The 14336-nt window shown below is 42.9% G+C and overlaps 1 protein-coding gene across 1 annotated transcript in view; it reads left to right on the plus strand.

Annotated features, from left to right (window-relative positions):
* Positions 1-13194, plus strand: part of LOC139155356 (sodium channel protein type 5 subunit alpha-like) — a 377085-nt gene extending 363891 nt beyond the window's left edge. The window contains exons 19-23 of the mRNA XM_070730487.1: positions 880-933; positions 3426-3567; positions 5392-5492; positions 7712-7982; positions 11601-13194. Coding sequence (XP_070586588.1) covers positions 880-933; positions 3426-3567; positions 5392-5492; positions 7712-7982; positions 11601-12826 — 1794 coding nt within the window. The 3' untranslated portion in view covers positions 12827-13194. The remainder of the gene's footprint in view (positions 1-879; positions 934-3425; positions 3568-5391; positions 5493-7711; positions 7983-11600) is intronic.
* The last annotated feature ends 1142 nt before the right edge of the window (positions 13195-14336 follow it).

Below are 14336 nucleotides of genomic sequence, written 5' to 3' on the forward strand. Positions count from 1 at the left end.
CTGGTGTTTTAAACCCACTTCAGTGAAGCTGTATATTACGAGGGGCCTTAAAGGTACATGGTCAAGAGCTGATAATGTCCTGTCTCCCCAGAAAGGAAAGGGACCAATTTAGAGGAAGATGGGTAGGAGCTGATGGGGTGGGGGTTGGTTCCATTTGGTCCCAGATAATGATGATGGGGGGGTTCGTGATGGTGATGATGACAACATCCCCCCTCCTCCTCCTTTTTCCTCTTCCCCTCTTGCTCTTCCCCTTCTGCACCTTCATCTTCTTTCTCCTCCTCCTTCTCTTCCTCTCCCTCTCCCCACTCCTCCAATTTCCTCTCTCCTCCTTTTTCCTTTCCCTCTCTTTCCCTTTTTTTTGTTCTAGCTCTCTTTTTTATTTTCCTCTTCCTCCTCCCTCTTCTTCTTCTTCCCATACCCCCCTCCTCTTCCTCTTCCTCTTCCTCTTCTTCTTCTTCTTCTTCTTCTTCTTCTTCTTCTTTTTTCCTCCTCCTTTTCTCCCTCTTCCTTTCCCCCCATCTCCTCCGATTCTCCCCCCTCTCTCTCTCTTTCTCTCTCCTTCTCCTTTTTCCTCCCCCTCTACCTCCCTCTTTTTGGGGGGGTTCTATCTCCCTTCTTATTTTCCTCCACCTCCCCCAGGCAATGCCATGCTTTAAATCATTAGAAAGTTCACACAGCCAACGTGGAATCTATCTCTCATGCTAGCCAGAATTCAGGGGACCGTGTTACTATTTTATTCCTTGCACTGAGAAATTTCCTCAGCGCCACCAAACTGCAGATAAAGCACAAAGTAAGAAAGTCACGGCTGATTATCGCTGCCTAAATCAAATGTATCGCTCTTCTCTCCCCCCCCCCCCTCTCTCCCTCTCTTTCTTCTAGGCAACTTTTAAAGGTTGGATGTCGATTATGTATGCAGCGGTAGATTCACGAGAGGTGAGGTCCTTTTGCCAAATACTACCCCACTGGCTTTGCTCTGTACGACTTATTTTTTCAGGAATTAGCTGTCTTGACATTTACCAGGTATATAGAACAGCAGGAATGTTCATAGAAAAGTAGGGACAAATGGCAGGCTTAGTCTTCCAGTGACTTGTGCATTTCCCTTCCTTTACATCAGTGCTTCACAACCTTGGCAACTTGGAGATATCTGGACTTCAACTCCCAGAATTCCCCAGCCAGCATTTGCTGGCTGGGGAATTCTGGGAGTTGAAGTCCAAATATCTTCACGTTGCCAAGGTTGGGAAACACTGCTTTACACAACTGTTTCATGACACAGATTCAGGGCACAGTGTGTATAATGACACGGTGCGTATAGTGACACTGGGCAAGCTCAGGCACCACGACAGCATATTTGCATGCCAGCAAAAACACAGGCCTGTCAGACCAGCTGGCTTATTTTCAGCTAGTAAGCACCAACTTCCAACCAACCACAGACTAACTGCAGTCTGTTCACTACAGGCAATTTTTGCCAGCAAGAAATAATTAAAACATTTTTTAAAATGTCATTTTTACTTCTTTTTTTAAAAAAACACACACAAAGAAATCTGGGAATCAATCTACAGGTAGTCTTCAATATACAGTGTTCCCTCGATTTTTGCGGGAGGATGCGTTCCGAGACTGCCCGCGAAAGTCGAATTTCCGCGAAGTAGAGATGCGGAAGTAAATACACCATTTTTGGCTATGGACAGTATCACAAGCCTTCCCTTAACACTTTAAACCCCTAAATTATCATTTCCCAATCCCTTAACAACCATTTACTCACCATTATTACTGGTACTCACCATTGAGTAAGACACTTAGTGATCCTGATATTTATAAACATAATTATTTATTAACAATAAATTTTTTTTGTTATTTATTTGCAAAAAAGTATTAGTTTGGCGATGACATATGATGTCATTGGATGGGAAAAACTGTGGTATAGGGGAAAAAAGCCGCAAAGTAATTTTTAATTAATATTTTATGAAAAACCATGGTATAGGCTATTCGCAAAGTTCGAACCCGCGAAAATCGAGGGAACACTGTACAACCGTTTGCTTAGAAACCATTCAAAGCTACAGTAGCACTGAAAACAGTGGTTTATAACTGGTTTTCATATTTGCAACCACAAAAACCTAGTCAACTAACGCTCAACACTGAACTGGCATTAGATAAGGATGAACGGAATTCAAGGAGAGCTGGATTTGGACCGCTGATGGCAATGTAAGGCCTCCAGGCTGATTCCTCCCTTGACTCCGCCTTTTAGACTCTGCCTCTCCTTCCCCTCACATCCCATACTTAAACTTTTGAAAGATGTCATGTTGAGGAAGGAGGGCAGACCTTCCAGAGTTTTCTGCAGCATGGTGGACTTGGGAAGCCAAATACAGTAGTGAAGTTCATCCTTGGCTATGTGGCACTCTCATAGAAGCGACTGCTTTTATAGTGCGACCGCAACGAATTGTGGGGATGTTGAAAATGTCGGCCATTTTGGAATTTTGCACATGGCTACACAGATGGTCGAGTGCTGCGGAATATTCTGAAGGTGTTCACAAGGTAAGTGTCCGATGGGGGATGGGCAGTGAGGAGGAGGCCCAAGCCTTATGGGGACCCAGTGTAAGGAAGAGATTGTGGAGTTCCAGTAGGAGGAAGGGAAAGGCCAGGGACTCAAGAGGAGGGAAGGGGCTTATGGGGTATCTTGGGATTCGGGAGACCTGGAGTAAGCATGGTGGGGTCTGCACTAAACCTCCCAGAGCCTCACCATCCCTGACACACTCATTGCTCCACTTAACAACCATCACGTTTCCATAATGGCCACACCACTTGCAACTCCAGTACAGTCATACATTGTGGATTATCTCTGTAAAATAATCTCATAGAGATTGTGCTCACTATTTCTTCTTGTCTGACTCCTTCCTGAAGGTGTGCCCAAAGGTTTGTTTTTTTTTTTTCCCTAACAATGCACTACAATCTCAGATTGATGGGCTTCCCAGTTGAGCTAAAGTTAAGTCAGCTACTGGTTTGGAAAGATGATATTTATCATCTAACCCGGGAGTCCCCAATCTTGGCAACTTTCAGACCTGAAGACTTCAACTCCCAGAATTATTATTAATAATAATAATAATAGTAGTAGTAGTAGTAGTTGTTGTTGTTGTTGTTGCTGTTGTTATTATTATTATTATTATTATTATTATTATTATTATTATTATTATTATTTAGATTTGTATGCCGCCCCTCTCTGAAGACTCGGGGCAGCTAATTCCTCATGCTGGCTAGGGAATTTTGGGAGTTGAAGTCTGCAAGTCTTAAAGTCACCATATTTCAAGACCTCTGATCTAACCCTAACTGGGTTTAGAGGAAAGATGGCTCAGTTTAGAAGCAGTAATGATGGCGTTTGAGATCCTGATAGACCTTCATTCTTTTCTTCTCTTATTTCCCATTCTCCTTCGCAGAGAGAAGAACAGCCTGTTTGGGAATATAACTTGTACATGTACCTCTACTTCGTGATCTTTATCATCTTCGGTTCTTTCTTCACTTTGAATCTCTTTATCGGTGTCATCATCGACAATTTCAATCAACAAAAAAAGAAGATAAGTAGTTGTCTTTAAATCTTATTCAGCAGCTTCGTATAAGATTCTGTCATTTTTTTCTCTCTTTTCAAACAGCGCATTACTATACTGTTCTGACTTTGCTGAATTTTTATATCAGAGAGTAGTAAAAATAAACATGTTTATTTTTACGTGAAAGGACCGCCCTTTGCTTGCAGCGCCGCTGCGGTGTCCTTTCATGTAAAAATAACAATGTTTATTTTTACGTGAAGACCTCCCTTTGAAGGAGCTGGGGAATCCCCCCCCCCGACGAGATTCCGGTGATGTCAAAGCTCCGAATGCCAAACGCGACCCCGAACTTTGCCCGAAGTTTCAAAAAATTTCGGGTTTGTGTTCGGCATACCGAACACCGCAAAATTCAGTACGGACCCGAATTGTGCGGGTTCGGTTTGCCCATCATTAATGATCACCAAATGTCACACTTGAAAAAGGAGACACTTCCTTTCGTCTTCCATCAAAATCAAATTAAAAATATCCCTGGTAAAAATCCACAATCTTTGTTTGCAATCAAATTTACTTATTTGTTAGATTCCTATTTTAGTTTTCACTGATGAACTCCCATCGCTCCTACTATTTTCCACACAACTTATGGTATTTTCAAAATAGGTTGGGTTTACAGTGGGACTGCCTCTAAGTATCCCAAGAAGTTTATTTTATTAGTCAATGTATTAATTAAGTGAGTGGTGCAGTGGCCTGGAGATGAAGATGCCCACTCCCTTTCAGGAAGTTAAAATTCAATTCTACGCAGCAGCAGATGTTTCTCTCTTAGAGCACAAAGCAGCAGTATCTGCTGTGAACTGTGCATAGGTGTCAGGAAAGGCATCCTGTCAGTAAAGGCTCAGCTCCATTCAGTTGCCCTGATTCTATTCCAATAAAAAAGATTACAGGGTCATAAAAGGGGGAAAAATAATTAAAGCTATTTTCATGGTTGCCTATTTGCCATGAGAGTTTCTATAGTTTGGGGAGACCAGAATTTAGGTCTTCTTCTTTTTATTATTATTATTATTATTATTATTATTATTATTATTATTATTATTATTATTATTATTATTATTTATTGGATTTGTATGCCGCCCCGCTCCTTAATTTTATTTTAATCCTTATTAAAATGCAATGAGTTAGAACAGTGTTATTATTTTTTGTTACGCACCCCCCTTAGAAAGAAGCAAACATTTCCCGGCCCCCCTCAAACTCTCCACCAGGATGATTGTTTGCAATATTCAGCACATTTTCGCTGAAAAAACTCAAGAGGCTTATCAGCATGATTGGGGTGTAATGTGTTTAAGTGATGCCTTAATTTATTTGGCTTCATGCTGTCCACTGCCAACATTTTTAAACACAGTAAACATACCGTTCTTTCCTCGACTCCCACCGTAGTCACAGTGAAGCAAAGCGCTACATACGCTTCATCCTATTTCTTCGTCTGAGCTTTCAGGAGACTTACATTTGTCTCATTATCTCCGTCTCTCTCCTCCTTTTTTTGTTTTCATCTCTGTTAAATATTTTTCCATGGTGTCTTTTAAGGGTTTATTATATGCACTTCATATCTCCTGCTCTGTGCTGTGTGCTATTGTTTGATGCAAAAAACCTCTACTCCCTGCGGTAAAAAAAGCACGTTCCCTGGAGTCACGCCCCCCCTCCGGCATTACAGCCCCCCCCCCAGTGGGGCCCGTTCCACTATTTGCGAAACATGTAACTAGGAGTACATGAATGATGATAAAAAGTAACATATCCAAATATCTATGGGTGTTTTATCCCCTTGTTTATTTTTCAAACCAAAATAACATTAATGGTTTCTCCCTATACCTAGGTGGACAAGACATCTTCATGACTGAGGAACAGAAAAAATACTATAATGCCATGAAAAAATTGGGATCCAAGAAACCTCAGAAGCCTATCCCCCGTCCGCTGGTAAGTCTTCCCAAGCTAGGGCTGCAAGCTCCGGACTGCAAATATCCAACTGGTCATTAGGTGGCAGCAAAGTGTATTTTTTAAAAAAAACCATCTCTTCAATGCAAATATAAACTTGGCCATCCAAGTTTGTGGTCCAGCGCTACTTTTCAATTACTTGATGTATTCTTTCCTTTCTATCAATGACACCAACCTTTCAAATCTTCAATGGTATGTATTGTATGTGGGTTTGTGTTTATTTTTTAGATTTATTTATTTATTTATTTATTTATTTATTTATTTATTTATTTATTTATTTATTTTATATTTATCAATATATGCAAGTGCAATGAGCAGTATTTATCAATATGCTGCTCATTGCACCTGCGTATCTTTTTTTAAAAAAATTATCCCGATTTCATTATTTTTATGAATTCAAATCTATATATATAAAAGCCAAAATCACATATGCGTTAATCACAAAATCTCCAGAACCGTAAAACCTGCAAACTTGAAATTTGCCACATATGTTCCTCTTGGTTTCTAAGTGCTCACTAAGAAAGAATTTTTCAAAATGACTATTGGAGCATGAGTATTTCTTATATTCTTATTATTAACAAGCTCTGATGCTAAGGAGTTCTACTCCCTCTCCCAAACTGAAAAGAAATATGATCCAAATGAGCAGTTGAGCTAAGCCTTGCCCAGGTTCCTTCCTATCTTCTTCTTGCTCACACAGCAAATACTGTTTGAGTTTTCAAATACCTCTCAACTCTCTCACACATTTACAGGATGCTAGCCAGAGGAATACAAGTGGATGCTGGTAGGCAGAGACAGATTTTTTCCCCCTTATTTTCCTCCTCACCAGTTAAACAGAAAAGAGGCAAAAAAAATGCAGGAAAAGAGTTACAGAAGCGATTATGAAAACACAAGTAAGGGAAGCCGCCTGTTTTTCCCATGGCCAGTTCTATGTGGCATGCTCCAGAGTCAGTTCACCCGACAGCCTGGCCATCCTCCAGCCAGAGAGCAAAACCAGGGATGCTGTTTACTGGGAGGTCCTGAGTAATTCATCTGAGGGACGAATTGGAAGTCTACGCTATGCAAATAATGTCATAACAAAAACTTAGCTTACCATCTTTAATGAAATAATTCAGTCCCTTTTTAACTACTCATTAGTTTTCAAGCCTTGTCAATTTATCAAGCCCCATCATGTAGTTTCGTAGCAAAGCATGGGTATTTAGCTAGCAATTAGTCTCCCTTCCTTTTCATTATCAGCAAAAACATGTTACACATATATATATACATATACGTATACACACACACACACACACACATATTTACATATACAGTATATCTATATAAATATCTATCTAATCTGTCTGTCTATCTATCTATCCACACTTACATACACATATATACTTATATACATATATACATATATGCATATACACATACACACAAGCACATGTGCGCGTGCACACATACGCACACACATATACACACATCTGAGCTTACAAGACAGAGCCCCAGGGTTCAAATCCCTGTAAGGGTGTGGCTATCTGATGAAAGCAAATAAGCCTGAAATAGATCTATAGTAGTTTCCCTTCCCTTTCATTATCAACAAAATATGTTATGCACAGATATATATACATCACACACACACACGCACACACACTTTTCTGTTGAATCACCCTGGTTGATATATATATTTAAACTTACAAAGAACTGATAAAGAAATAAAGGGAGACTAGTATAGGTCTAATTCAAGCTATTTAGCTCTGATCAGCTAGCCATACACTTCTAAGATTCGAATACACACACACACACACACACACACACACACACAAACACACACTTAATAGTAGCTAAGGGACATATATTGCAATGGTCTTCAACTGTTGTTAAATTATACTGTCCATTAATCTGCTTCTTCACGGCTATGGCCATCAAGAATTGACCTAGCTTTTGGTATCACAGTCCAACCTACTTTTACGATATTTACGATGTGCAAAATATTCCTGTACACTCAACCATGAAAGAGTTCAGTCAGCATAATTTTAATTTCAACTCTACCACAGGGGAGAATTCTCCAATGGCAACTTTAAGGCCTGTGGACTTCAACTCCCAGAATTCCTCAGCCTGCACGGAGTTGAAGTCTTAAAGTTGCCAGGCTTGGAGAAACCTTGCAATGATAAGTGTGAGTTAACTTCTATAACATACTAATATCTCCTTCCCGCCTCCAGAACAAGTATCAAGGTTTCATCTTTGACCTTGTCTTGAACCAAGCCTTTGATGTTTGCATCATGCTTCTGATATGCCTAAACATGGTGACTATGATGGTGGAGACCGACGACCAGAGTCCAGAAAAAGTGATCATCCTCTACAGAATCAATATGGTCTTCGTTGCGATCTTCACTGCAGAGTGTATCTTCAAAATGACAGCCCTGAGGCATTACTATTTCACCAATGGATGGAACATATTTGATTTTGTAGTTGTGATTCTGTCAATTGTCGGTAGGTCAACCCATACAAATCCGTCTGGTTTCACGTGCGTGTTCAGTCTGTCTCATTTTCCCGGTTTGCAAAATAACTTCAACGATGGCAATAACATTAATATTATTAATAATAATGTGCACATGAAGGTTACATGAATTTTCATTTACATCTGTGTGAATGAAATATGAAATAATTCATATGCATTTTACACTTTCTGGCAACAATCTTCTCAAAAACATGCCATTAATGAATGCATTTTGTATTCAGTTTACTCTGGTATACATCTTTGTATATATTTTAGCTGAAAGGTTGCAGGAAAAAAATTCAGGGAAGAGCCAGAAGTAAGGAATTGCTTCCCATTTTCTTCATCAAATTGAGGATACAGTGATACCTTGTCTTACAAACTTAATTGGTTCCAGGACGAGGTTCTTAAGGTGAAAAGTTTGTAAGACGAAACAATGTTTCCCATTGGAATTAATGGAAAAGTGATTAATGCGTGCAAGCCCAAAATGCACCCCTTTTGCCAGCCGAAGCACCCGTTTCTGCACTGCTGGGATTCCCCTGAGGCTCCCCTCCATGGGAAACCCCACCTCCAGATTTCTGTGTTTTTGCGATGCTGCAGGGGAATCCCAGCAGGGGAATCCCAGCATCATAAAAATGAGCGCTTCGCTGGCAACAGAAGTCCGGAGGTGGGGTTTCCCAGCGAAGGGAGCATCAGTGAAATCGCAGCATTGCAAAAACACCAAAGTCCTTGAAACCCCACCTCTGGACCTCTGTGTTTTTGCGATGCTGTGATTTCACTGAGGCTCCCCTCGCTGGGAAACCCCACCTCCAGACTTCCATTGCCAGTGAAGCACCCATTTTTGCACTGCTGGGATTCCCCTGCAGCATCACAAAAACACGAAAGTCCGGAGGTGGGGTTTCCCATGGAGGGAAGCCTCAGGAGAATCCCAGCAGCGCAAAAATGGGTGCTTCGCTGGCAACGGAAGTCCGGAGGTGGGGCATCCCAGTGGCGGCGATGGGTTTGTAAGGTGAGAATAGTTTGTAAGCAGAGGCAAAGAAATCTTAAACCCAGGGTTTGTATCTTGAAAAGTTTGTATGACGAGGTATCACTGTATTTGAATTCTATTGGTTCATATTAAAATGCCCCTCTGTCTTTAGACCAAACCCAACAAGTATAGATGTTAATAGTATTTCTAGTTATATTGATGTGAGACTCTAGACCAAGAGTAGCAAATCTTAGCAACTTTAAAACACATGGACTTTAGTTCCCAGTAGTCTTAGGGATGATGTGATAGCAGTGTTCCAATATCTAAGGACTGTCACAAATAAGGGGGTGGATTATTTTGCAGTTCTTTCATTTTCATATGTCTTTACAATAAAGGGCTAGGGCTAGCATTAGCCTATACCACTGATGGCGAACCTTTTGTTCCTTGGGTGCCAAAAGAGCGTGGCCGTACAATATCGCACATGCGTGAGTGCCCACACACATAATTCAATGCCTGGGGAGGGTGAAAACAGCCTCCCCCGCCCACCGGAGGCCGGAAACACCCTGTTTCCCAACTTCTGGTGGGCCCAGTAGACTCGTGTTTTGGCCTCCCCAGACTCCAAAGGCTTCTCTGGAGCCAGGGGAGGGTAAAAATGCCTCCTCCATCCCCCCGGAGGCTCTCTGGAACCCCCGAACGCCCTCCCAGAGCCACTCTGTGAGCCAAAAATCAGCTGGCAGGCACACACATACATGTTGGAGCTGAGCTATAACAACAGCTTGCGTGCCAGCAGATATGGTGCCGTGTGCCACTTGTGGCACCCGTGCCATAGGTTCGCCACCACTGACCTATACAAAACCCTAGTTCTAGTTCAGTAGTAGGTTTCTCATGGTTCGGACCCATTCTTAGAACTAGTAGCGCAGGCAGCAGGATGTTCTGCCCACCCGCCCAGGATGCACGCGAACTGGGGGCAAAATATTTTATAACCCACCACTGCCCTAGCCACAACCCTAACCCTAGCCCAAACCCTAACCCTAACCCCTAGCCCTAGTCTTAACCCTAAATCTAGCCCTAGCCCTAGCCTTAACCCCTAACCCTAGCCTTAGCCCTAGCCCTTAGCCTTAACCCTAGCTCTTGCCCTAACTCTAATCCTAGACCTAACCCTAACTCTATCCCTAGACCTAACCCCAAGCCCTAACCCCTAGCTAGCCCTAGCATTAATCCTAACCCTAACCCTAACTTGAGCCTAAACCTTAAACATGAACCTAGCACTAACCCTAACCCTTTTTATGACTGTGTTCATATTTTGCCAAGTTCCTTGAAAGCCATTAATCATGATGGTTCTCTAGAACATGAGTGGGAGAAGACTCCGTGTCCTGCTTGTAGAGGCTTCTTGTTGACCACTGGTTCACAGAAGAAGCTGCACAAAACAGACTCATTACTCTCGGAGCAACCTGGTCTCTCTTACTCAGGTTTCCTAGGCAACACAGCCTAATGAGGAATAACCTTTGCATGCTAAGAATTATTTATTTTCTTATAATATTTGTATGATGTTTTAGTCTAAGCAACTACAACTGGCACAATAAAAGAACCGATAATTTTTTTATAGTATATGGCACACATTATGGAAATGTTAAGAATGCAATGTCAGGAATTCTTCAACATATGAATGTAAAATAACCTGTCCATTGTGTCAGGATGGCCATTAAATGGGACACCTCTGCAAAATGAGGATCCAGATGGTTGGGGGGCATAGGCTGACTCTGTAAACTGCTTAGGCAGTGGTTCTCAACCTTTCTAATGCCACAAACCCTTAAATACAGTTCCTCATATTGTGGTGACCCCCAACTATAAGTCTAGCGCCAATTCTCCCAACAGAGCTTTAAGCTGATTGGCAAGAAAGTCAAAGGACACCCCCACTGCAAACGCCTGATTGGCCAGATTGTAAAAATATGTCCCAAGCCACCAGAATAGTAGCTTTAGTTCCTAACACCATGGGAAATTTGTATTTTCCCAGGGTCATATAGGTGACTTCTGTGAAATGGTCATTTTACCCCCAAAGGGGTCACGACCTTCAGATTAAGATCAACTGCCTTAGAGAGAGCTGTAAAGCACTGGGAAGCGGTAAATGTCCAAGTGCTATGGCTATAAGTAGCTTTTTTGTGGCACAGGGGTTAGAGAGTAGTACTGCAAGCTGCTTCTGCTGAATGTAGTTCACCAGTTCAAATTTCACCAGGCTCAAGGTTGACTCAGCCTTCCATCCTTCCGAGGTGGGTAAAATGAGGACCCAGATTGTTGGGGGGGGGGGCAGCATGCTGAGTCTGTAAACCACTTAGAGAGGGCTATAAAGCACTGTGAAGTGGTATATAAGTCTAAGTTCTATTGCTGTCCGCTGTAACTTAGAATGGCTATTAAGAGGCTGGTCATTAAACAAAGACTACCTGTAACTCTGAAAAAGAAAAGAAAGTAGAGGACTCAGTCTGTGGCAATCCCTGTTTGCATGATCAGCTGAGCTTTCTCAAGGATAGTTTATGGAAGAGTTTATTGTTCCGATTAGTTAGCTTGAGTACTTGTATGTCTCCTCAGCCATTGTTCTTCTAGTGCACTAACCAGACGTTTATTCTCTCCCTTCTTCTCTTTCCCCCCCAAGGCTCAGTTCTGTCTGACATCATCCAGAAGTACTTCTTTTCCCCTACCCTGTTCCGGGTCATCCGCCTGGCTCGGATTGGTCGGATCTTGAGACTTATCAGAGGTGCCAAAGGAATCCGAACGCTTCTGTTTGCCTTAATGATGTCCCTCCCTGCTTTGTTCAATATTGGGCTCCTCCTGTTCCTGGTCATGTTTATTTATGCCATCTTTGGCATGGCCAACTTTGCCTACGTCAAGAAAGAACACGGGATCGACGACATGTTCAACTTCGAGACGTTTGCCAACAGCATGCTTTGCCTGTTCCAGATCACCACGTCGGCTGGCTGGGATGGTCTTCTCAACCCCATTTTGAACACGGGCCCTCCCTATTGCGACCCCAGCTATGTCAACTCCAACGGGTCGAAGGGGAACTGTGGCAGTCCCGCGGTGGGAATCCTCTTCTTCGTTACCTACATCATCATCTCTTTCCTCATTGTGGTCAACATGTACATAGCTATTATTTTGGAGAACTTCAGCGTCGCCACTGAAGAAAGCACGGAGCCTCTAAGCGAGGATGACTTCGACATGTTTTACGAAACCTGGGAGAAGTTTGACCCCGAAGCGACGCAGTTTATTACCTACGCTGCCCTTTCCAGTTTTGCAGATTCTCTGCCGGAACCTTTGCGCATTGCGAAACCCAACTACGTCAAGCTCATAGCCATGGACCTCCCCATGGTGAGCGGAGACAGAATCCACTGCTTAGATATTTTGTTTGCTTTCACCAAAAGAGTTCTGGGGGAATCTGGAGAAATGGACGCCCTTAAAATACAGATGGAGGAGAAATTCATGGCAGCCAATCCGTCGAAGGCGTCTTACGAGCCCATCACCACTACGCTGAGGCGGAAGCAGGAAGAGGTCTCCGCTACCATCATCCAGAGAGCTTACAGGAGTCACCTTTTCCAGCGCACCCTCAAGCAAGCGTCTTTCTTGTATCGCCAAAAAACCTGCACCCCGGGGGACGAGGCGCCGGAGAAAGAAGGCCTCATCGCCTGCATGATGGATGAAAACTACCGGAGGCCTATCGATAAATCCGAAACGCTCTCCTCCACGTCCTTCCCGCCTTCCTACGACAGCGTCACCCAGGGCACTAGTGAGAATTTCCAGCTACGGATGACGGACTCCAGCGGGTGTGATGAACCGCTAGACGATCCGTTGTCGGCCGACCGAGACAAAGAGTCGATTGTTTAAACGTGTTTCCTCTCGTTAAAAAACAAAAACAAAAAAACACTTTACAATATTGTTTACAGAATGTAATGCTGTCACTACACAACCGGTTGAAGCAGCCTTGTTAAAACGCTTAGTTGCAAAGGCAGCAGGAAAGCAGGTAAACCCGGAAGGAAGGGCGCCTCACTGTGTTACGGAGGTTTAGCCTCCGACCCGGCTCTTTTCCACTTTGCTCAATGTTTATATTTATATATATGCACAAGGAGGGCAGAAGGGGAACCAGCACAAGGTCACAGCCAAAGTGTGATTACCGAGACGCTAAACTGTAAGACAGTGAATATTTATACCTATACTGTACACGACATAAACCTGAGCGCATACTTTCATTTTAAGGTCTTACTTATATTAGTGCATTTATTTATGGCAATGTACGACCTTGCATTCTATAATAACAGTGGGATGGAAAAGAGAAGACCAGCAATCAGGTAGCTGCTGTAGCAATGCTGTAATACTTAAATGTGTATGTTACGAATGGTCTTTCTGAAAAAAGAAAAAGAAAAGAAAATTACAGATAGTCCTCATTTAGTGACCACAGCTGGGATCGGCAAGCGAAGTGGTCGCTAAGTGAAACTGCAACTGTTGCTTATGAAGTTCCTTCAGCTTTCCTTTGCTTTGCAGACCGTTGAAGGTCGTAAATGCGAGGACTGGCCAGAAAGTTACTTTTTCATCACCACCACCACCACCACCATCACCGTCGTAAACTGGGAACAGTCGCTATACAAGGCAGTCGCTAAACGAGGACTACCTGTATGTATGTGTGTGTGCCTTCTTTTCCACAAATTATTATCATTTGACATCTGCCTCCCCGGGCGCCCAGATATGTTGGGATGATAATAACGCTCGAATTTTGGGTCGGACATAGTTGCCGTTGAGGTTGGCCACGCGGCTGGGGATTTGGGGAGATGTTTGTCCTGAACCGTATGGTGGCGGGGGCCAGACTGGGAAAGGCTGTTCTAGCGGATGGGGGGTGGGAATAAGGGACCATTCCCCAGTTAACAGGAGATTCTTAAGCTGCTTGCTGAGGGAATAGGTCGCGAGACAAAGTTATTGTGTCAGCAACGTTGCCGTTTCCTGTTTCCAGCCATGCCCCCTGCTTACAACAGGCCTGTCAGCAATTTAACCCAGGGAAAAACAAACAAACAAACAAAAAAAGACAAAAAATTGACTTTGGAGGGGGGGGAAAAAGCATGGCTTTATTTTTATTTTTGTTCTATCCCGCAGGATATTAGATACTAATGGATTCTGCTTGTAAAACCGGCCAATAAAAGCACTATTTTTTTACTATGTTCCAAGAATCTACTTTGCGTACAGACAGTGACCTCTCCCAAGTCCTTTCCAAAATAGCTTCTAGATTTTGAATACCCTCCCCTCCCTGTCCCAAATCCCCCCCTCCACCTCTCCCTCCCAAAAAAAACCCCTATCCCCTCCACCGGCGACTCCCAAAAGCGGCAACCTTCCCTAAAAGTTTATTCGC

The sequence above is a fragment of the Erythrolamprus reginae genome, unplaced genomic scaffold (genome assembly GCF_031021105.1).
Source record: "Erythrolamprus reginae isolate rEryReg1 unplaced genomic scaffold, rEryReg1.hap1 H_15, whole genome shotgun sequence".
Classification (NCBI taxonomy): Eukaryota; Metazoa; Chordata; class Lepidosauria; order Squamata; family Dipsadidae; genus Erythrolamprus; species Erythrolamprus reginae.